This window comes from Leopardus geoffroyi, chromosome E1 (assembly GCF_018350155.1).
Source record: "Leopardus geoffroyi isolate Oge1 chromosome E1, O.geoffroyi_Oge1_pat1.0, whole genome shotgun sequence".
NCBI classification, from domain to species: domain Eukaryota; kingdom Metazoa; phylum Chordata; class Mammalia; order Carnivora; family Felidae; genus Leopardus; species Leopardus geoffroyi.
Window position 1 is genome coordinate 10,085,317 of NC_059330.1, and position 21,423 is coordinate 10,106,739.

General features: G+C 37.9%; 1 protein-coding gene across 3 annotated transcripts in view; it reads left to right on the forward strand.

Moving 5' to 3' along the window:
- Positions 1 to 21,423, forward strand: part of AKAP10 (A-kinase anchoring protein 10) — a 79,137-nt gene that overhangs the window by 46,517 nt on the left and 11,197 nt on the right. For all 3 annotated transcript variants that reach the window (XM_045487525.1, XM_045487527.1, XM_045487526.1), the window contains 9 exons: positions 1,811 to 1,895; positions 2,720 to 2,843; positions 3,925 to 4,061; positions 6,523 to 6,667; positions 8,488 to 8,661; positions 13,562 to 13,671; positions 17,014 to 17,096; positions 20,532 to 20,584; positions 21,187 to 21,282. In XM_045487525.1, the coding sequence (XP_045343481.1) occupies positions 1,811 to 1,895; positions 2,720 to 2,843; positions 3,925 to 4,061; positions 6,523 to 6,667; positions 8,488 to 8,661; positions 13,562 to 13,671; positions 17,014 to 17,096; positions 20,532 to 20,584; positions 21,187 to 21,282 (1,007 nt within the window). The remainder of the gene's footprint in view (positions 1 to 1,810; positions 1,896 to 2,719; positions 2,844 to 3,924; positions 4,062 to 6,522; positions 6,668 to 8,487; positions 8,662 to 13,561; positions 13,672 to 17,013; positions 17,097 to 20,531; positions 20,585 to 21,186; positions 21,283 to 21,423) is intronic.

Sequence of the window (21,423 nt, forward strand, 5' to 3'; positions counted from 1 at the left end):
TTATCAACTCTGTCTCAGGACAGGAGTTCTTTTCTGGAAGCCAAGTGAAAAAACGTTTCTGGGGGTAAGGGAGTGATCGAAGGTGTGTTAAATCCTCTGAGAGGTTAAGTAAGATGAGTACTAGGAATGGAATGGACTTGCCAACCCTGTGGACAACTGGCCCACTGGTTATCTTAATTTCAGGGTACCAGTGGAGACGAAAACTTCATCAGAGGAGTCTTAGAATAGGAAGTGGAGTGGAGACAGCAAGTATGAGCAACTCTTTGAGGCATCTTGCTCCAGGGATAAACTGAAAGGGGATGTTAAGTCAAGGGCCAGTGGGTTTTGTTTTTGTGGTGATGTGTTATATGCATATAAGGTATAGCATACAAGCAAGTTCATATGTGTAACATACAGACAGACTGTATATAGCTGGTGAATATGAGGCAGCAGCAAAGAAGCGATGCAGGAGACCGAGGGGACAGTTGCTGTAAGAAAGAAGTCTTGAGGCAAGAGGAAGGGGTCCGGTGCTCAAATGCAGAGTGTGTGGGTAGAGGTGCAGGTGAGTTGGTAGGTGTGGTGGCAGGAGATGGAAATAATTTTCTGACTGCTTCTATTTTCTTAATGAAGTAGGAAGCAGAGTAATCAGCAAAGAGAATTCGAAGATGTATATCATTTTTAAAGAGAGAGAAGAAGATGTGTTGTGTGTTGTCCGGTAGAGTATGAGAGAAAATGGCCCAGGAGACTGTAGTATGATCCTTGGGTTTCATTAAGTTCGTGCTAAGGTCATGAACTTAAAGTGAAACCAGCCATCGTGGGCGGGAGGGTTTCGGCCATGTTTGATAGCTGGCTAACCAACCGGCTTACCCACTTGCTGCAGTTGATTTAGGTAATTCCTAATTTTAGCACACTTTGTATTTCTTCCAAATAACATTTTGCTAAACTTTTTACAGATAAACCTTTTTACAAATCCATAACTCTCTAGGTTGCAGTCTTAGAAATAGAATTGCTGATTGAAAGGGCATGTTTATTTTTACAGCTTATGCTAGAAACTACCAGAATGCCCTCCGGAAAATTATATACCACTATTTTCCCACAAATGCTAGTGTCTGTTTTCCCATGCCCTTGCTCAAACAAGGCAGTGTAGTGTTACACAATTAAACATATGCATTGTTGTAACAGTTTTGTGCCAATTTGCTAGACAAAAGGTGGGGTGCCTCATTATTCTAATTTGTAGTTATATTTATTTGATTACCAGCGAGCGTGCATATCTTTGCATATTGGCCATTTTATAATTTGTTCTTTTAAAAAAAAAAAAAGTTTTGTTTTTTTTTTTCCATTGATCTCTGTACCCTGCATGGGGTTTGAACTCATAACCCCGAGATCAAGAGTAGCATGCTCTTCTGACTGAGCCATCCAGGCGCCCCTATATTTGTTTTTTTGTAAACTGTCTTTTCATGTCCTTGGCTCATTTTTCTTCCAGGACATTTCTTACTAGTTTGTAGGAGCTCTTGATATATGAATGATAATAATCTGTCACATACAAAGTAAATTGTCATTCGTGCTGTGAATTTTTTGCACCAGTTGTTTTATTTTGTTTCGGAGGTGTTCTCGTGTATAAAAATTAATTTTATGTTGTTAAATCTTTTGATTTCTACTTTTGTGTATATGCTTAGAAAGACCTTCCCTACCTCAAGATTAGCCGTGCACCTGTATTTTACTTAGCTCTATTTAAAACTTTCTGATTCACATGCCTCTACCTTTATTCCTCTGATTCCCAAAGGTGTATAGTTCAGATTTAGTAGAAATTTATTTACCATTTCTTTTACAGCAAAGATTTGTGGAGAAGATGGACAGGTGGACCCCAACTGTTTTGTTGTGGCACAGTCTATAGTCTTTAGTGCAATGGAGCAAGAGTAAGTTAATCACATACTTTCCCATTTGCATTTTCGGGATCTGGGTTCACTCAACTAAAAACAAATGGTCTCTGAGGACTTAAGTATTTTGAATGTTTACAGGATCGTATAAGCATACTCCTGCTCTAAGACTACTTTGGTTAATGGTGTCTTTTAAATATAAATTATGTGAACTCTTAAAAATAATAAAACCCGTGTTCATTTTTAATGTTAATATTTCCCAGGTTAAAAGAATTTGTTTTTAATTCTGAAGTCATTTGGGGGTGATGTGGGTGTAGTGTGACTGTTACAATTGGTTTCTGTTCAAACAATGCACGTGTGCAGGTGGATATCCTAATTTGTTAGTGCATGCTTTAGGCTTAATGGATGCTGTTACTACTAAATCCACATAGATTTGTTGAAACGGCCTCCAAAGTTGTTTTGTTTTGTTTTGTTTTAGATTAATTACTGCTGCATGCCCTTAAAAAAAAAAAAATCTACATATTGATTCATTTAGCATTTCTGAAAAGGGTGCTCTGTGCAAGGCACAGTTAGATACAATGCCTGCTTTGAAGAAAATTAGAGCCTAATGAGAGAAATAGGGCATGATCTTTGGTTACCGTAATAGGAGGTAGCATGTGTCACAGAGGAAAACTACAAAGCCACCAAGAGCGGGGAGAGATTATTTCCAGGTGTAAGAACCAGGAACGACACCAGGGGAAGGGAGGTAGTGTTGACCTAGGCTTTTAAGATACAACAGGCACAGAATGGAAAGAGTGTATTTTTCCCAGTTAAGCTCTTTCCTTGGTCGTTCCCTCAAATTTTCCCTTTTTGTCCATGTGCAGGCACTTTAGTGAGTTTCTGCGAAGTCACCATTTCTGTAAATACCAGATTGAAGTGCTGACCAGTGGAACTGTTTACCTGGCTGACATTCTCTTCTGTGAGTCAGCCCTCTTTTATTTCTCTGAGGTAAAGTCTGCATTTCCTTTCACACTCTGTTAGAGCATTCCAGCCTCTGAACTAGAAATGCTGGGGCCCCCTCTATAGAAAATAACACGGAAGAGCCAAGTCATTTCCAAAAAGATCAATTGGAATGACACAGTACTATTTTAAGTTGTATCTAATGGCGAGGGTACTTTGATGGCGTGTTAGTCAGAGTAGAGAATGTGAAAATTCAGTGTAAGATAACTCTAATTTTGAAAAACTTATTAAACATCTGCTTATGAGAGAATGCATATTTTTGATTATTTGGAGCTGTTTTAAAAAACCACAGTTTTGGTACATGATTCCAATGCACACATATTTGCAGACCAGACTTCAGAAGAGAGAAAGAGAAGTAGCAAACGTTTTCCTACTATCGTCCCTTTTACTTCAGCCACTGGGTAGGATTTCTCGAGCAATGAATATATTAATCTCTTTGAGGCATACAGTTTAGTGTAATGGTATTTGTTCAGCTTCAGCAAATGAAATGCTTTTGCTGCAAAGCAAATGAGTATTAAGTAGAGATGAGAGGATTTCTAGGCTCACAAAGCGTAACTTGGATACGCGTGACTCTGCCTCTCCCAAGAATAGAGCCCGTTCAGTTGATCTGCTTTCTCACTCCCTCGTTTGCCATCAGCCTAAGTCCAGCATTTGTTCCCGTTACTCTGGCTGCGTGGAGTGATGGAAATGATCAGGTATAAAAGATTTGGTCTGGTTAGTTTACTCTGTGTATGTTTGCCAGCGAGGGACCACTAATCATCTTTACCGTGATTTTTATTCCAGTTCACTTAAGTTTGTATCCGGCAGTGTGGTTGTTTTGTTGTTAGTTTTTGTATTTTCTCCCTACAAGAATGGCTTTATGCTTTTCAATCTCAAATAACTGTAAGTTGTTGACTGGCATTAACTGAACAAGTGGATCTGTTTTTGTGTTGTGTTTTGGTGTGTGTGTGTGTGTGTGTGTGTGTGTGTGTGTGTGTCCTGTATTTTAATGGTTGGACTTAGAGATTAGAGATGGGGAGAGAAATCTGTTTATGGTCTTTTTTTCTTCTTTTGTATTTTTCCTTCCTAGTACATGGAGAAGGAGGATGCAGTGAATATCTTACAGTTCTGGTTGGCAGCAGATAACTTCCAGTCTCAGCTGGCTGCCAAGAAGGGCCAGTATGATGGACAGGAGGCACAGAATGATGCCATGATTTTATATGACAAGTGAGTTTTGTTGATGTATTCAGCGTTTGGCAAGTGTTTGTTATTTGATAGGTACTTCGGAAATAAAGGTGAATAGATTCAGTCCTTGCTGTCAAGGAGCTCACAGGGAGTAGCAGAAAAGCTACGTTTCATATGGTGTGTATAGTTTTAGGACTGTTAGAACAAAGGTCTTGGGGGAATAGGAGGTCTGTGTGTGGCAAGAAGGTTGATGGTGGTGGAGTTCAGGGAGGGCTTCACAAGAGAAAGATGAGAATCGGATCCTGAAGAACGAACTGAAATTTGCTAGCCAGAGAAGGCAGGAAAGAACATTCTAGGCAGAGGGGTTGGCACAACCAAGTCAGAGAAACTTAGGGGAATGTGGCACTTTCAGGAAACTTGAGTTTGGGTAAGTAAAACTTGGGTAGGGAATATAAGCAGGAGATGGGGGCACCTGGGTGGCTCAGTTGGTTAAGTGTCCGGCTCTTGATTTCGCCCTGGGTCACGATCTCACAGTCAGATGATTGAGGCCCGCATCGGGCTCTGCACTAGGCGTGGAGCCTGCTTGAGAGTCCCTCTCTCCCCTTCCTTCCGCCCGGTCCGCACGCACGCGCATATGCACACGCTCTCTCTCCCCTCTCTAAAACATAAGAAGGAAGATGAAACTAACTGGGATATATTAAAAAGGGTCTTGACTCCCTATAGGCGGATCATATTTTGTGGTGCAGATCTGCTCAGCCTGGTTCATACTCAGTGAATAGTAGTTTTTCACTTGTCTTCACTGCAAATGAGAGGATGGCAAAATCTTACAGTGAACAGACTGAAAACATTTGGTCAGTTAAATGATAAGGCTGTGGCCAGCGCCCGTACGCTGTTCATTTAATTTTCTATATTCTGTAAAGAAAAGTAATATGCTATTTGTATCCACAAGCAACTGCTAAGAGGATAGAATCCATGGACTGTCGGGGCTGGGAGAGAGCCGAGTGCATCTAGGTCAGTGATTCTTAAACATTGCTCTGCAAGTTCATGCTGGGCTGTCTGTGTGAAAATCACCTGGGGGCTTGTTAAAAACAGGTTTCCAGTCCTCTCTGAGAGATTCTGATTCAGCATGTTTGAGGTATGACCCAGGAATCTTTATTTTTAGAAGATTCCCCAGATGATGCTGATGAATAGCCAGATTAGGGATCTAGTCCGATTTTCCCATTTTGCAGATGAGAAAATGAAGGCCCAGAGAGGTAGTGACTTTCTCAAAGTCACAGGGCGAGTTAGTGGCATAACTTAAGCTGGAATACAGTTCTTGATGTTTTCTCACTGTTTATTTTAGTATAATGTATTTGTGGGAAATATTATATAAGAAATATTGTTACATGGACATTGAGACAGCAGATGTTTACATTTAGAAATTTGGTCTGAGATGCTCCAAAATTCCAATCATGGAAGAGTATTTACCAACTTACTCATTACAAGATGGAAGACTAACTTTCTGTTAAGAAAAGGCTGATAACAAAAAATATATATGTATATTTTTTTATGCTGGAACAGAAAAATGGTACTAGTAGTGAGATCCTGGCTGGAGGTCAGTGACCCCACAGAGCAGAGAGTCTGCTTTCCTACTGGATCCCATTGTCACATTGGGAGCCTTTCGTAAATGAAGGTTACCGTATGGCATCCCACTCGCACTGTCATTTTGTCCAGTTCATTGGGCCATATTTGACTTTACCAATCCCTGTTTGTTTTTATGTCTTCTGTATATTATGTATGTAACATCACAGTCCTATCTAATCGGTCTTTATTTATATCATAGACAGGATTTAGAAGTCCCTAAGATGGTATTTTTCTTTTAATCCTCCTTTTTTTGGTATCCACTTTATAATCAGCTTACCAAGACACTAGTTTTGCATTATATCTTAAGAAGTTAGAAATCTTTGAGGTATCACTGATCAATTACTCCTTCTCCTTTCTGCACCCAATCATCAAGTCCTGTTATCCTATCCAAATACATCAAATCCACTTACTTGCCCCTCACTGTTCTTTTATTTTGAATTCCTACTTGTACATTACTTGGGTCTCTTAGTTATGATGGCATGTTCTTATTGTGGCCTATGCAGAGATCTTTTCTGCTCCCTTTCCAGGGGAAATAACTGTGTCTTACCCCCTTTAAGTCGATTTCTCTCTCCCAAGTGCTGAACAGAGAATTGGGTACCCATTCAATGTGTGTGATTGATTGATTTCTTTGTCTCAGTTGACCCTCAGAAAACTTAAACAAGGGCTAAGGATGACGGAAGGAGATAATACAAAGGTAGCAAGTTGACTTTAGGGCCGTGGGAATCAAGGTTGCAGCCCAGCTGTCAGCCAGTTCTAGAGTCCTAGGTCTGCAGGCTGAATCAAGTAGCCTCATAGAAGATTCTCTAGTGTAGGTACCAAAAGTTGCTTCTACTGGCTGTGGAATTTGGTTTTACTTTCTTTGGCTGTCTTTGTACCATAGGTACTTCTCCCTCCAAGCCACACATCCTCTTGGATTTGATGATGTTGTGCGATTAGAAATCGAATCCAATATCTGCAGGGAAGGTGGGCCACTCCCTAACTGTTTCACAACTCCATTACGTCAGGCCTGGACGACCATGGAGAAGGTAACCAAGAACTTCAAAAATATTAAAACCGCAAGAAGTTTTTACTGGTGAAACCCAGAAAACATAACACGGGAAAAACCAAATGTAACAGAACAGTGGAAAATGGAAACAGTGGAGCATAGTGATTAAGAGCAGAGGCTTTGACTCTGACTTGGTATGTGTTCATCTTAACCTTTATAGGCTGAGTGACCTCAGGCAGTTACTGAAATTCTTTAATGCCGTTTTCCTCACCGGTAAAATGGAGATAGTGTGGATACTTAAAGTTATTTTAAGGATTAAAATGAGGTAAGATGGATGCAGTTACTATTAATGTTACGCCTGACACATAGTAAGCATTAAAAAATGTTAATGGCTATTAACATAGCCTGTTGTTATCACATTTTCAAAAATGATTCGATAGCAATATTGGGTGAAGTGAACCTAGGGGTGTTCCAGATATTTCATCAATATCTGTCAACAGGGCTAGAGTGCTAGTTTTGTGTATCATAACTTCTGGGGTATCACTGATAGCTTATTAATAATAAGATGTTGGAATTTGTGAATGATTTATTCTTCTAATGAACTAGAGCAGATTTTGCCAGGAATTGCACAGAGCCCAGGATAAGCCCATGAGGTTCTGTTGCTTATGTATGTCATGTGTATCTAGGTGGGAAGGGGTTAAGTAAGCACTGTTAAATAATACTACACATAAAAACTGAATTTCAGGAACATGGAAGAGTTACACATAAAATTCAAATCATTAAAATCTAGTGCTAAACTGAGTAGAGTATCAGCTATGGCCCAGGGATAATTTTTTTTTAATTAAACTAAATGAAATTAAAGTTAAAATCTTTCTGATCTTAAAGGAAAAGTTCCAAATCTGTATCATGTGAAGAGTGCAAGCTTTCTGGCTAAAAAAGAAAATTAAAATACACAGAAAAACAGAACATAAAAATATTTCTTATAAAATGTATATACGTGAAAGAACTTACACTAATTTTAAGAATACTATCAAGTAGATAAAGGAGAAAAAGACCTAGATGGTTTGTTCATCAGTACTTTGAGAATTTCTGTGCTAGGTATTGGTGTTTCAGGGGTAAACGAAGAAATGTGGTTTCTGCCCTCTTGGAGCTCTGTCTATAAAGAAGGCACAAGTTAAAAACATGTTAAGTGCCACCGTCATGGGCTAAGTGCTCTAAAGGAAAAGTTGGTGATAGGAAATGCCAATAATAAGCATGGGAGCTTATTCAGCATCAATAATTTTTAAATGCAAAGAAAAACATCCATCATTAGGCAGTTATTTAACAATGATTTGGAAAAACACAATCCAGTGTTGGAAAGCCGTCTCAAAACAGACACCTTGATATATTGCCAATGATACAAATTAGCAACATCCTTCTGAAGAGTAAATTGGCCGTATGTATCAAAGCTAGAATGTTCATGCTGTTTAACTCAATAATCACACAGCTGGTAATTTATCGGAAGGAAATCAGTTCAAAAGTAAATTATTAATACATACACCTGGACTTTAATATTTATAGCAAACCAGAAAAATGTAGTGTCAGGTTATATTCACTCCCTGCATGTTTTCTGGTCACTAAGAAGTCTAAATATCAAGTCTATGTAATAGTTTTATGGCAGGTGTTTTTCATGGAAAAAAACCTACAAATTGTACTCTTAATTGTAGTCACAATGTAAACTGTGTATGAAGGGATAATACTTGGTAGTGTGACAGAATCACTTGTACCACCTGGTAGAACTGCGGGTAAAATTTTGTTTGCAAATAAAATTTTAGTCGTATTTGACTTCAACTTTAAAATAATGCTTGTCCTCTTTTTCAGGTCTTTTTGCCTGGCTTTTTATCCAGCAATCTTTATTATAAATATTTGAATGATCTCATCCATTCGGTTCGAGGAGATGAATTTCTGGGAGGGAACGTTTCACTGGCTGCTCATGGCTCTGTCGGCCCTCCTGATGACTCTCACCCAGGCGGTTCCGATGGCTCAGCTTCTCAGGTATTGACCAGTTTGCCTCTGCCGTTAGGAAGAAAAGTGTACAAATCCTTTCCTTCAAATACCAGTAACAGATTCTGTGTGTAAGTTTTAGTTGCAGAAGAAACGAAAGAGAAAATAAAATTAGCCTACTTACTATATGTTCTAATCAGAGTATCTGTGGTGATTAACAGTATATTATATTGTAAGGTATCGTCCTCTTTCATTCAGGCCATTATTCTGCTTGACACTGCAGCTGGTGCTCTCCGTAATCAAATAATATGCATTTAGAGCCTCTGAAGAGCTATTTAGTGTAATTACTTGGGAAATTTTAGTAACTACACTGGGGATGCTTTTTTTATAGAATAATTGAGTGAACGCCTAGATTTGTTAATACTGTATTTCACTGAAGAGCTTTTGATTTTATTTTAAATTCTAGTGCCATTGCACATTTCCTCAACCCTTTTTTTTTTTTTTTTTTTTTTTTTTTTTGGAGTACTTTCATGTATCAGACTTCTTGGATTCTCTCCAAAATCACATTAAATGGGTTGTCCCCAAGAGAAGAGATCTAGGGAAGTGCTAAAAAGTTAACTGATTTTTTTCAAGTCACACAGTAAGTGTAGAGCCAAAACATATTCCCTGTCTAGTGTTCTTTGCCGTAATGTAGCATAATTGTTTTCTCATTACACTGTTGACACATAAATAAATAACACTTCAGATTTTTTGACACAGGGCCCTGGATAATTTTCTTAATTTATAAGACAATACTATTTATTACCATTAACAAAGCTCTCCCCACCCAGTACCTTTTCCTCCTGTTTAGGTTACCTGCTGAATGTGGTTGCCATTTTGTTTTTTGATACAGGCTAGAGTGTTTTGTTTTTGTTTAGGCACTTACAGGGTCTAAGTGCTGACCATAAAACTCCTATAACTATATAGCTTAAAGAATTTTCATAAACAGACCTAACGCATGTATCCCAGTATCCAAATCAAGAAACATAACATTACCAGTATGTCATAAACTCTCTTGTGCCCCCCTCTAGTCACTATCCTCCCTGCCAGGTAGCTACTGTCCTGATTTTGATGGTGTGGATTAGTGTTACCTGTTCAGTTATATAATTGAAATCATTCCTTATATATTCTTTCTTTCTTTTCCTTTATTTCTTGCATACAGCTTTATAGAAATGGAATGCACAAATCATACAGTTCATTCATTTATGTTACATAATACAGTGGTGTTTAGTATATTCATAGAGTTGCTTAACTGTCACCACAGCCGATTTAAAAGTTTTTCACCTAAGAAAAAACCGTGTGTCCTTTACTACCCTCCAAATCCTCCACTCCTCCAGCCCTAGGCTACTCCTAATCTAATCTACTTTCTATCTCTGTAGATTTGCCTGTTCTGGTCATTGGAGCCATATGATATGTGGTCTTTTGTGACTGGCTTCCTTCACTTAGCATGATGTTTTCAAGGTTCATCCATGTTTAGGGTGTATCAGAACTAGTCCTCTTTTATGAACAAATAACATCCCCTTTTACACACATACCACATTTTGTTTATCCATCAGTTGATGGACATTGGGGTTGTTTCTCTCTTTTGGCTGTTAGGAATAATGCTGTTGTACAAGTTTTTGTGTGGATATAGGTTTTCATTTCTCTTGTGTATATACCTAGAAGTAGAATTGTTAGATCAAATAATTGTTCTATTTAACTGTCTTAATTACCATTGCTTGGGTAACAAGTTTTAAAATCAGGAACTGAGAGTCTTCCGACTTAGTTCTTCTTTTTCAAGATTGTTTTGACTTCTCGAGGTCCCTTGAGTTTTCAAATGCATTTAAGGATCAGTTTGTCAACTTCTATGAAGAAGCCAGCCAGGACTCTGATAGAGACTGTATTGACTCCATAGATCAATTTGGGACATATTGCCGTCTTAACAATACTTAATATTGTAATCCATGTACACAGGATGCCTTTCATTTATTCACATCTTTTATAATTTCTTCCAATAACATTTTGTAGTTTTCAAGTATCCATTTGGTATTTCTTAAGTTTATTCTAAATATTTTATTCTTTTTGATACTATTATAAATGGAATTTTTTTCTCATATTCACATTTTCATTGTAAGTGTATAGAAGTATAATTTTTTTTTTTTTTTCAACGTTTATTTATTTTTGGGACAGAGAGAGACAGAGCATGAACGGGGGAGGGGCAGAGAGAGAGGGAGACACAGAATCGGAAATAGGCTCCAGGCTCTGAGCCATCAGCCCAGAGCCTGACGCGGGGCTCGAACTCCCGGACCGCGAGATCGTGACCTGGCTGAAGTCGGACACTTAACCGACTGCGCCACCCAGGCGCCCCTAATTTTTTTAATTGAGATAAAATTCACTTGACATAAAGTTAACTATCATAAAGTGTATAATTCAGTGACATTTAGTATATTCACCGTGTTGTACAACCATTACTACTGTCTGGTTCCAGACTTTTCATCACCCCAAATGGAAACCTAGCTAATGAAACATAAAGCTGTCACTTCCCATGCCCACCTGTGTTTTCTTCTAAGAGTTTAGGCCTCGGATCCATTTTGAGTTAGGTTTGCATGTTGTGTGAGGTAAGGTCCAACTTTATTTTTTTGTATGTGGGTATCTGGTCCCAGGACCATTTATTGAGAAAACTATTCTTTTACCATTGAAGGATCTTGGCATCTTTGTCAAAAATCATTTGACCTTAGGGGCGCCTGGGTGGCTCAGTTGGTTGAGTGTCTGACTCTTGGTTTCGGCTCAGGTTATGATCTCACAGTTCATGGGTTTGAGCCCAGCATCGCTCTGTCAGTGCAGAGCCTGCTTGGGATTCTCTGTCTCCCTCTCTCTCTTTGCTACTCCCCCACTCAATCGCTCGCACGCGCTCTCTCTCTCTCTCTCAAAATAAATAAACTTAAATTTATTTATTTATTTTTTAAATCATTTGACCTTAGATACATGGGTTTATTTCTGGACTCTCAGTTCTACTTCATTGATCTACATGTCTTTTCTTACGCCAATACTAATATTGTTTTAATTATTACAGCTTAATAAGTTTCGAAATCAGAAGCTTTGAGTCCTCCAACTCACATTCCATTCATAAGATTATTTTGGCTATTCTGGGTCCCTTGCAATTCCATATGAATTTTAGGATCAGGTTTACATTGAATCTGTAGATTGCTTTGGGATGTATTGCCATTTAAGTCTTCCAGTCCATGCACATGGGACGTCATCCCATTTATTTAAGCCTTTAATTTCTTTCATTGATGTTTTGTAGTTTTCAGTGTACAAGTCTTAATACCTCCTTGAGTTATTTTATTCCTGAATATTTTGTTCTTTTTGATGCTGTTATAAATAGTTACTTTCTCCATTTCTTTTTCTTCACTGGTAGTGCATAGAAATATAACTTTTTTGTGTGTTGATCTTGTACCTCAACTTTACTAAATTCATTTGTTAACTCTAATAGTTTTCTTGTGGATTCTTTAGGATTTTTTTTTTATATAAGATCATGTCACCTGCTAGTAGAAATAGTTTTCTCTCTTCCTATCCTCTTTGAATGCCTTTTATTTGCTTATCTTGCCTGATTGCTCTAACTAAAATTTCCAGTACAGTGCTGAACAGAAGTGGTGAAAGTTGGCATCCTTGTCTTATTCCTGACCTCATGAGGAAAGCTTTCAGTTTTTTAATCTTTTAATAATGATGTTAGGTATGGATTTTTCATAAATGCTTTTTATTAAGTTGAGGAAATTTCCCAGTATTCCTAATTGTTGAATTTTTTTTTTTTTTTTTTTTTTATCATGAAGTATTGGATTCTGTCAAATGTTCTCTCTGTATCAATGGAAGTGGTCATGTGGGTTTTGGTTTTTACTCTGTTGATATGGTGTACTACATTAATTGATTATCAGACGTTAAACCAACCTTGCATACCTGGGATAACTCACTTGGTGGTGGTATATAATTATTTTTATAAGTTTGCTAGTGTTTTGTTAGGGTTTTGCATCAATTCTTACACTGATCTGTAGTTTTCTTTTCTTGTGATGTCCAGTTTTGGTAACTGAGTTAACAGTAGCCTCAAGGAAGTATTCTGTCTTCTTTATTTGGGTGCCTCTTTCTTTTTAATTATTTACCCCTTCTTAGCACATAAAGAGAACCCCATGTACTGTGGAGTGTGTTCTGTAAGCATCTGTTCCTATACCTTAACCATGGATATTAACCTATACGTGAGTCGTGGGTATGAACCTGTACCTTAGTCACAGATTTTAAACACGTTCCTGCCTTTCGTTACTTTAAACAATGCTACAGTGAATAATAATCTTGCATATTAGTCATTTTGTTAAGCTGAGTCTGTCTGTAATTGAATTTTTAGGAGTGGAATAACTAAGCAAACACATGGCTCTGGTATTTTATAGAAATAACAATTCTGACTTGCTTTTTCGTGGGATGAGGAGTGGGAGATAACATGCTGGAGGAGAACTTACTACACTCTTCTAGCTGGTCATTTTAGAAAGTTTTCTTCAGCTTCTCTTGGCCTCACTGAAGATCAAAAGTATGCGTGTTTATTTTGTAAAAGTTAGCTAAGCTATATATACCTGGATGGATGGGTGTCTTGCACCCTTGGGAATACAATGCCTGTAAAGACAGCACATTTGTTAGATCACCAGGAAAACAAACAGATTTGGCATTAAAAGCTTGGGTTGTACACTTTAATATTGTGCTTCCTCCTGCAGTTATATTTCGAGGTTACATTTCAGAATCATTACTGTTTCTCATCTCAGTCATGATGGGGTTGAGTGAAAATTATGTGTATTTCAATTACTGAAGATTTTGTACAAATCTTTCCTGTCTCAAACCCAGGATTGTTTGATTCCCAAATAATATACTGCTGATTTTACAATTTCTGTTGTAGTCCAGTATGAAAAAAGCCAGTGTTAAAATTCTGAAAAATTTTGATGAAGCGATCATTGTGGATGCTGCCAGTTTGGATCCAGAATCTTTGTATCAGCGGACATATGCAGGGTAAGCTTGACTGAGTGTCTAAACTGTTTACAAGTTTATGAAATTTTGTCTCTTTTATTTTTCAATTTAAAATTTAAAAATTTGGGGGTTACCGGGTGGCTCAGTCGGTTAAACGTCTGACTTGGGCTCAGGTCATGATCTCGCAGTTCATGAGTTCAAGCCCCGCATCAGGTTTTGTGCTGACAGCTCAGAGCCTGGAGCCTGCTTCGGATTCTGTGTCTCCCTCTCTCTCTGCCCCTCCCCTACTCATGTTCTATCTTTCTTTGTCTCAAAAATAAATAAACATTAAAAACAACTAAGATTTAAAAATTGTTTCTCATCTATTATATAGCCAGCACTTACTTATATAGAGTATGCAGTAGACCATGGTTAAGAGTGAAGGCTCAGGAGTGACTTCCTGGGTTTTTATCTTGGCTCAGCCACTTATTGGAAAACTACTTAACCTCTTGGTGTCTCAGTTTTTTCATTTCTAAATTGAGAATAATATTACTGCTTCATTGGGTTGTTCAGGGGATTAAATGAGGTAATACACAAAAAGCATTTAAAACCTTGCCTAATATCTAGTAAACACTCCATAAATGTCATTACTGTCATCATTCCACCATGCTGTACAAGGTTGATGAGTATCATGTTTATCTGACAGGTTTTAGGCTGTATCTCTTCCATGTTTCATTTGGTTCGTATGTTAGCTATTTCAAAGTCTGTCTTAAAAGCAAAAGTAAAGTACAGTGACTAATACTGTGTAACTAATACTTGAAAATGGAATAAAATTATTTCTTTGTATTTAATTAAGAATTGGATGTTTAATTTATCCTGTAACAAAAAGACATCAATTCCTAGCATATACCACTTGCTGACCTTTACCACAGATCAGATCACAAAATCACTTCCTCCTCTCTAAAGATGGCTTGATTGACATATAAACCTGTGTAAAGTCTTGATTACCCTACTCAGACCCAACCCCAGTCCCGGCAATGCCATAAAAAGGGATTTCAACATGTTTAATTGAGTTTATCAGAAAGTAACAGTGATATTTGGGAGACCAGGGAGTCGTGGGATGTACTTTGAAGTAAATTAAAGCTGTGGGACCATATTGTCTTCAGAAAGCATGCTTTAGCTGCATCAATATGGTGATCTTTATCTCTTCTTTTAGGAAATGGTGGACAATAAGCCTAAATGATTTAATTCCCAAAGATTATATTTATTCTTAAGGAATCGTTGTTAGTTCATTTACTTAAAACCTGACTTAAAGCAGTCTGTCAATTGCAAGATGTTTTACTTCTGTAATTTTTTGCTGTGTAAAATAAATGTATTTTAACAGATAATATATAAAATGGGTCAGAAATAGAGAAATAATGACTTTTCTTCATCTTTAAAAATTTTTTTTTTAGTTTTTAAAAATATTTATTTTTGAGAGAGAGAGACACACACACACAGAGGATGAATGGGGGAGGGACAGAGAGAGAGGGAGACACAGAATCCAAAGCAGGCCCCAGGCTCTGCACAGAGCCCAACACAGGGCTCGAACTCATGAACCATGAGATCATGACCTGAGCCGAAGTTGGACGCTTAACTGACTGAGCCACCCAGGCGCCCCCCAACTTTTCTTCATCTTTAAAGATAGTTTTCAGTGTTGGTTTTTAGTCTTATGGTTTTGGCATCTTCCTGAAATGTTTCTCAAGGCAGACATATTTCTGTCTGTTGGTGCATTGCAAGCACATGTGAAATGACAACTTACTGGGAAGGATAACCCTAAAATAAGACCCTCCGTGGCCCGAATGAAATAATACATGGGCGTCACAGTTTCTTTTTCTTCTTTTAATTACAAATACATTAATCTCCTATAAAAATTAAATGTGTAGATAAGGCTGATGTCCCCTTTGATCACACACCAGAGCTTATTCTCTCCCCTTCCTACTCAGGATAATCACTGTGACATTATAGTATGTATTTTTGCTTGCTTATTTTTATGTAATCGATATTACACTCTATTTGGTACCTTGTGCTTTCAGTCCAGTGAGTTTTGGAGACTTTTCTATAGTAGTATATACAGATTTACCTCATTTTAACTATTTGTAGTGTTCCATATAAAATCTTAATTATAGCTCATAACTGTGGCCACTGTTTGGCCCTTTGGGTATTGATAAATATTCAAGTTGTTTGCAATTTTTCACTGTTAGCACAGAATGGCAAAAGAATTACTTTTATATACTTCCTTGTACCAAGAGGCAGATTTTAAATTTTAATAGATCTTAACCAGTTTACCTTTATTTTCTTTATTTTTTTGAGAGAGAGAGGGCGCGAGTGAGCAAGGGGCACACAGAGAGAGAGAAAGAGAGAGAGAGAGAGAGAGAGAGGGAGTCCCTCAGAGAGAAGGAGAGAGAGAGAGAGAGAGAGAGAGAGAGAGAGAGAAGCATTGCTCACCCAAAATGGGGCTCGAGCTCACAAACCATGGGGGCATGACCTGAGCTGAAGTCAGATGCTTGATGACTGAGCCACCCAGGTGCCCGTTAACCAGCTTCTCTTTAAGAGTAGCTATATGTTTTGCATTCTTACCCCCCCCCCCCCCCCCCCCGTTAAGGAAGATACTCGTTTCCCCCGTATCTTTATTGACACTAAATAACATCAGATGTTTGATTTTTTTACCAATCTGGATTATTGCCCCTGAGATTAAGTTGCTTTTGGCATGTTTGTTGGTCGTTCAGGTTTCTCTTCTGTGAAGTGACTGTTCGTCTCCTTTTTACATTTTTCTGTCTTTCTTAGTTACTTGTTGGAATTCTTTATGTTTTTGAATATTCATTATTGATTAGTAATCTGTTAAATAAGGTCTTTCACTGTGTTCTTTGCCTTTCAAGTTTGCTTGATATTATTGTAGCTTTATAGCATATATAATGACTGTATGTAATATATAATGACTCTAGCTCTATAGACTCTAGCTCTGTAATACACATTTTGATCTAGGACAGGTTCCTATCTTTTTATCTCCTTTACAGAATTATCTTGGCTATTCTTATGCCTTTTGTCTTCCATATGAATTTTAGAATTGTGAGCTACCTGTTCACCCATCATGTTTCATAAACCTTTCTGGGATTTTGAATGGAATTGCATTGAATTAAAGATTATTTTGCTTTCTTTAGGGGACAGTTCTATTTAAAATAAGCCTTGGTTAAAAAAATAAAATAAAATAAAATAAAATAAAATAAAATAAACCTTGCTTTGAATAACATGACACAGTATTTTTAGCTTCCTACATTTAAATGAGATGCTTAAGAGTGGAATTTTTCTTTCCTTAATTTGGTATTGATCATTAGAAATCATATTTTTCTTTTTGTACTTATTTAGGAAGATGACATTTGGAAGAGTAAGTGACTTGGGGCAATTCATTCGAGAATCTGAGCCTGAACCTGATGTAAAGAAATCAAAAGGTTTGTGGTGTTTTCATACTCCCTGTTAAGCCTTTGCTCACATTAGTCAGTGACTGTAAGTGAAGGATCATTTAAGATTTAAACAGTTTATTTTATGAAATAATTGCCTTCTCTCTCACCTTGTGTTTGTAGTCACAGCTGAGCACAAGGGCTTTGTGTAATCACATCTCTGTACAGTCTCTGAATGAAAGGTATTGAATTTGCTTTACCATTCCAGAAAGCACATCTGCATGAAAAAATATTTGTCACTTTTTTATTTAAAATAGTGAATACCCAGGGCGCCTGGGTGGCTTAGTCAGTCTGACTTCGGCTCAGGTCACGATCTCATGGTTCTTGGGTTCAGGCCCTACATCGGGCTCTGTGCTGACAGTGCGGAGTCTGGGATTCCCTCCCTCTCTCTCTCTCTCTCTCTCTCTCTCTCTGCTCATCCCCAACTCGCTCACACACTCTCTCTCAAAATAAATAAACTTAAAAAACAAAAATGGTGAATACCCAGTCCAGGTTGGATTTGAGGTTTAGCTCAAGACCCTTTAATTCATTAAATTTCCTAATTTCAAATACATGATATATATGTGAAAAATATGAAGAGGTTGAAATTCAAGTCCTTCATTTAAAATCACCTGGAGAGTGCTCATTTAGTTGCAAGAGTTAAACACAAATCTTTTTTGACAAGTACATTATTTGTGACTGATTTCAGCTTCCAAACAATTGGTTTACAAGGAAGATTTTAAAAACCAATGTGGATCCATTCACTTGGGATCTAGAAATTTTTCAGTGTGATTGGATTGACAGTATTGTCTTGAGTAAAAGACACTAATTTGTAAGAAGAAAGTGTTCCAGGGGCGACTGGATGTCTCGGTTGAGTGTCTGACTCTTGGTCTCGGCTCAGATCGTGTCCTCACAGTTCATGAGTTTGAGCCCCACATCGAGCTCTGTGCTGGTACTGTGGAGCCTGCTTGGGATTCTCTCTCTCCCCCTCTCCTTCTCTCTCTCTCTCCCCCTCCCTGTTTCTCTTTGCCCCTCCCACGTTCTCTCTCTCTCTCAAAATAAACTTTAAAAAAAGAAGAAGAAAATGTCCCATTTTGAGAAATGTGTTTAAAATTAAGAGCTATTATTAATCTTCCTATTGAATTTAATAGGATTGCGTTCCATTTATTTATTTATTTATTTATTTATTTATTTATTTATTTATTTTTAAGTAAACTCTACCCCCAATGTAGAGCTCAAACTCCTAACCCCAAAATCGAGAGTCACATGCTCCAGCAACTGAGCCCAGCCAGGTGCCTGTATTATATTTATTTTTTAATTCAACTACTATTTGAGTAAGGAATGCTCTTGGTGTTGGTGAGCAATCTACTTTGGGTCAGATATACATTGACAGAGTAAGCAAAAAATGCAACAGTTGTTGAAATCATTTAGACCCAAAAAGGGCCTGTTAACCTATTTTACCCTATCAGTTTATTTAAATAATTGATTTTATTTCCTAATTTGCCAGAGAAGCCTGAGGTACACAGTCGGGAAAAGTACAAAGACTGAAAGAAGTCTGCACAGTTCATTCAGTAAATAATTTTGTAGTGCCTCTGTGCACTCTTACTCATGGGGCAGGTTAGAACATACAGTTCCTGCCATTAAGAAACTTAGAGTCTAATAGTGTCTTTTATTGGTAAAAAATGAGTACAAAGAAGTGACTGGTAGCTTTGGAGTAGAGGAAGTATTAGACAGCCTCTGTGGGGTATTGGCCAGCAAGGGCTCTACACTGTCCTCAGGTAGCAAGAAATCAAGACTCTTGATTTTGGCTCAGATCACGATCTCACAGTTCAGGAGATCAAGCCCTGCATCAGGCTGAGGACTGACAGTGCAGAGCCTGCTTGTGATTCTCTCTCTCTCTGCCTCTTCCCTGCTTGCACACTCTCCCTCTCTCTCTCAAAATAAATGAATAAACTTAAAAAAAAAAAAAGAGTAGGTAGAGAACAGACAAGTTCAATTTGGAACATGTTAAGTGTGAGATACCGTAGGACAATTTGTAAGTCCATGAATTTTAATGCCCAAGGTCAAGTTTTTTGATTATTTGCATTTTGAAGGAAGTTAAGGCCACAGGAGGGGATGAGATGCCCCAGAGAAAATCTGTCAAAGGAGAAAAGAAGGCTGGAAATGGGGTCCTGGAGAAGTTCCGTGTTAAAAGGGGAGGGGAGGCACAGAAAGGAGCCAAACTTGTGTGCATTGAAAAGGAGAGAGGGTGTTAAACATGTAGGAGACTGTCACAGTGTGGCTCTTTGGGTTAGCCTAAAGAGAGAGCAGTGCATTGGGCAATTCAACAGCCATTTGAGACTTTAGGCCGAGTGTATAATGTTGTGGCTTTATTGACTGGTTGGCCATAAAGTTTAACTAGACCAGTCTTCAGACTTTTAGCTAATACTAAAAATTATCAAGGGAAAGGATGCAGGTTTTGCACTTTTCACGAATGCTATATATAGTTCTAATCCAGTCGTTGACTTAATCAGTACCTTGCCTAAGAAATAATCTACCAACTGCTTGATTTAAGGCCGAGTTGGAAAGGAGCTTATTTGTGTTAATGAAAGGATAAGCTATGTATTTCATTAATGGAAAAAGTGGCTAGTCTATGTCTTGGTGATTCCTCAGCACCTGAGTACCTACCTATACGAAGATAGGCTTGTGTGTGTCTCCTGGGGGGTTGAGGTGTGCTGTGGCCTGGACAGAGCATGGCCATTTAAAACTCTGCTGTCAATCAACCAATTTACACAGACCAGAGATTGAGCATGTGACAGTGTAATTTTTACTGGAAGCCCTTTTGTGTAGGAGCTGGTCTAAAAAATTTGGATATATAACAAGTAGATTGATACCTCCTGACATACCGCTAGACTCTTACCTCAGACCAAATCCTAGTCATGGTTTTCTTTTGTTCACTTAATATTAGCTGAAAATCTAACACTAGAGAATAGTTTCTTTTTTTTTCTTTTAATGTTTTTATTTTATTTTTGAGAGAGAGATCATGAGCAGGGAAGGGGCAGGGAGAGAGTGGGACACAGAATCTGAAACAGGCTTCAGGCTCTGAGCTCTCAGCACAGAGCCCAACCTGGGGCTTGAATTCGTGAACCATGAGATCATGACCTGGGCCAAAGTTGGACGCTTAACTGACTGAGCCACACAGGCGCCCCGATAATACTTTTATCAAGTGAGGAGAATAGAAGAAAAGTCCAGAACTCTGAAACAGACTTTCAAAAGTCTTTTTGCAAGTTAAATACTTGTTAATGGAGATAATCAATTTTGATTAATGGTAATATTCCTTAATGTTTTGGATGAGAGTGTACAAAAAAAAAAAAATATCCATTTCTGGAAATAGCTTTTGAATAAGAACACCTTTTTAATGTAAAATTGTGCATGAAATCTACATTCAGTTTTGTTTTTGTTTACTAGGATCCATGTTCTCACAAGCTATGAAGAAATGGGTGCAAGGAAATACTGATGAGGTAAATTCTACTTTCAGCGTAAAGAAATTCCTGTTTATAAGTGGCACTTTGTCTAAGTAAAGTTTCAGGTTTTCTCTTTCCTTAGTTCCCACGTTTAAGCAACATGGCACATCATTGCTCCTTTATCCAGGAGGTAACAAGAAAGGGTGGGCCCTTTTTAGTATCTAACAATTGCCTTGTGGGGTCAGTGCAGGATCTTTTAGTTCAGAGATTCTAGCCACTGAGAAATATCCATACCTCCAAGTTTCCATCAACCATCAGGCATCGATAGAAACAAAAAGCTCAAATGTTTCTTTCCTCACTTCTTCTGTTTGCAGAAGATGAGGCTTGCTTTTTGACTTGTTAGTTAAGTACATTGAGAAATGTGAGTGGAAAAAGAAAAATGTTTTGATCATCTAACATGAAAATAGTCATGATGTTGGGTACCCAGTAGCTCACCCTAGAAGACAGTGAACAAATAGCATGTTAACGTAGCATAGCCAGAGGGTGGCCCAGGTCCTATCATATACAGTTGTGTTTAGAGCACTGATCATGTAAGTCTTGACTTTTCTAATGAATAACCATTATCAACAGTTTGAAATGATTTGTTGTTGTTGTTTTAGGCCCAAGAAGAGCTAGCTTGGAAGATCGCTAAAATGATAGTCAGTGATGTTATGCAACAGGCACAATATGATCAGCCCTTAGAGAGGTCTACAAAGGTAAGAATGACTCGTGTTCTGATCTAGCTTGTATAAAAACTGGAAAGAATTAAATTCCAGATATTAAAAAAAGGCATAAAGGAGATTCTGCTTCTGCCTTTGAAGGATTAGCTGCTATAGAAACTGCCCTCTCGTCATGAA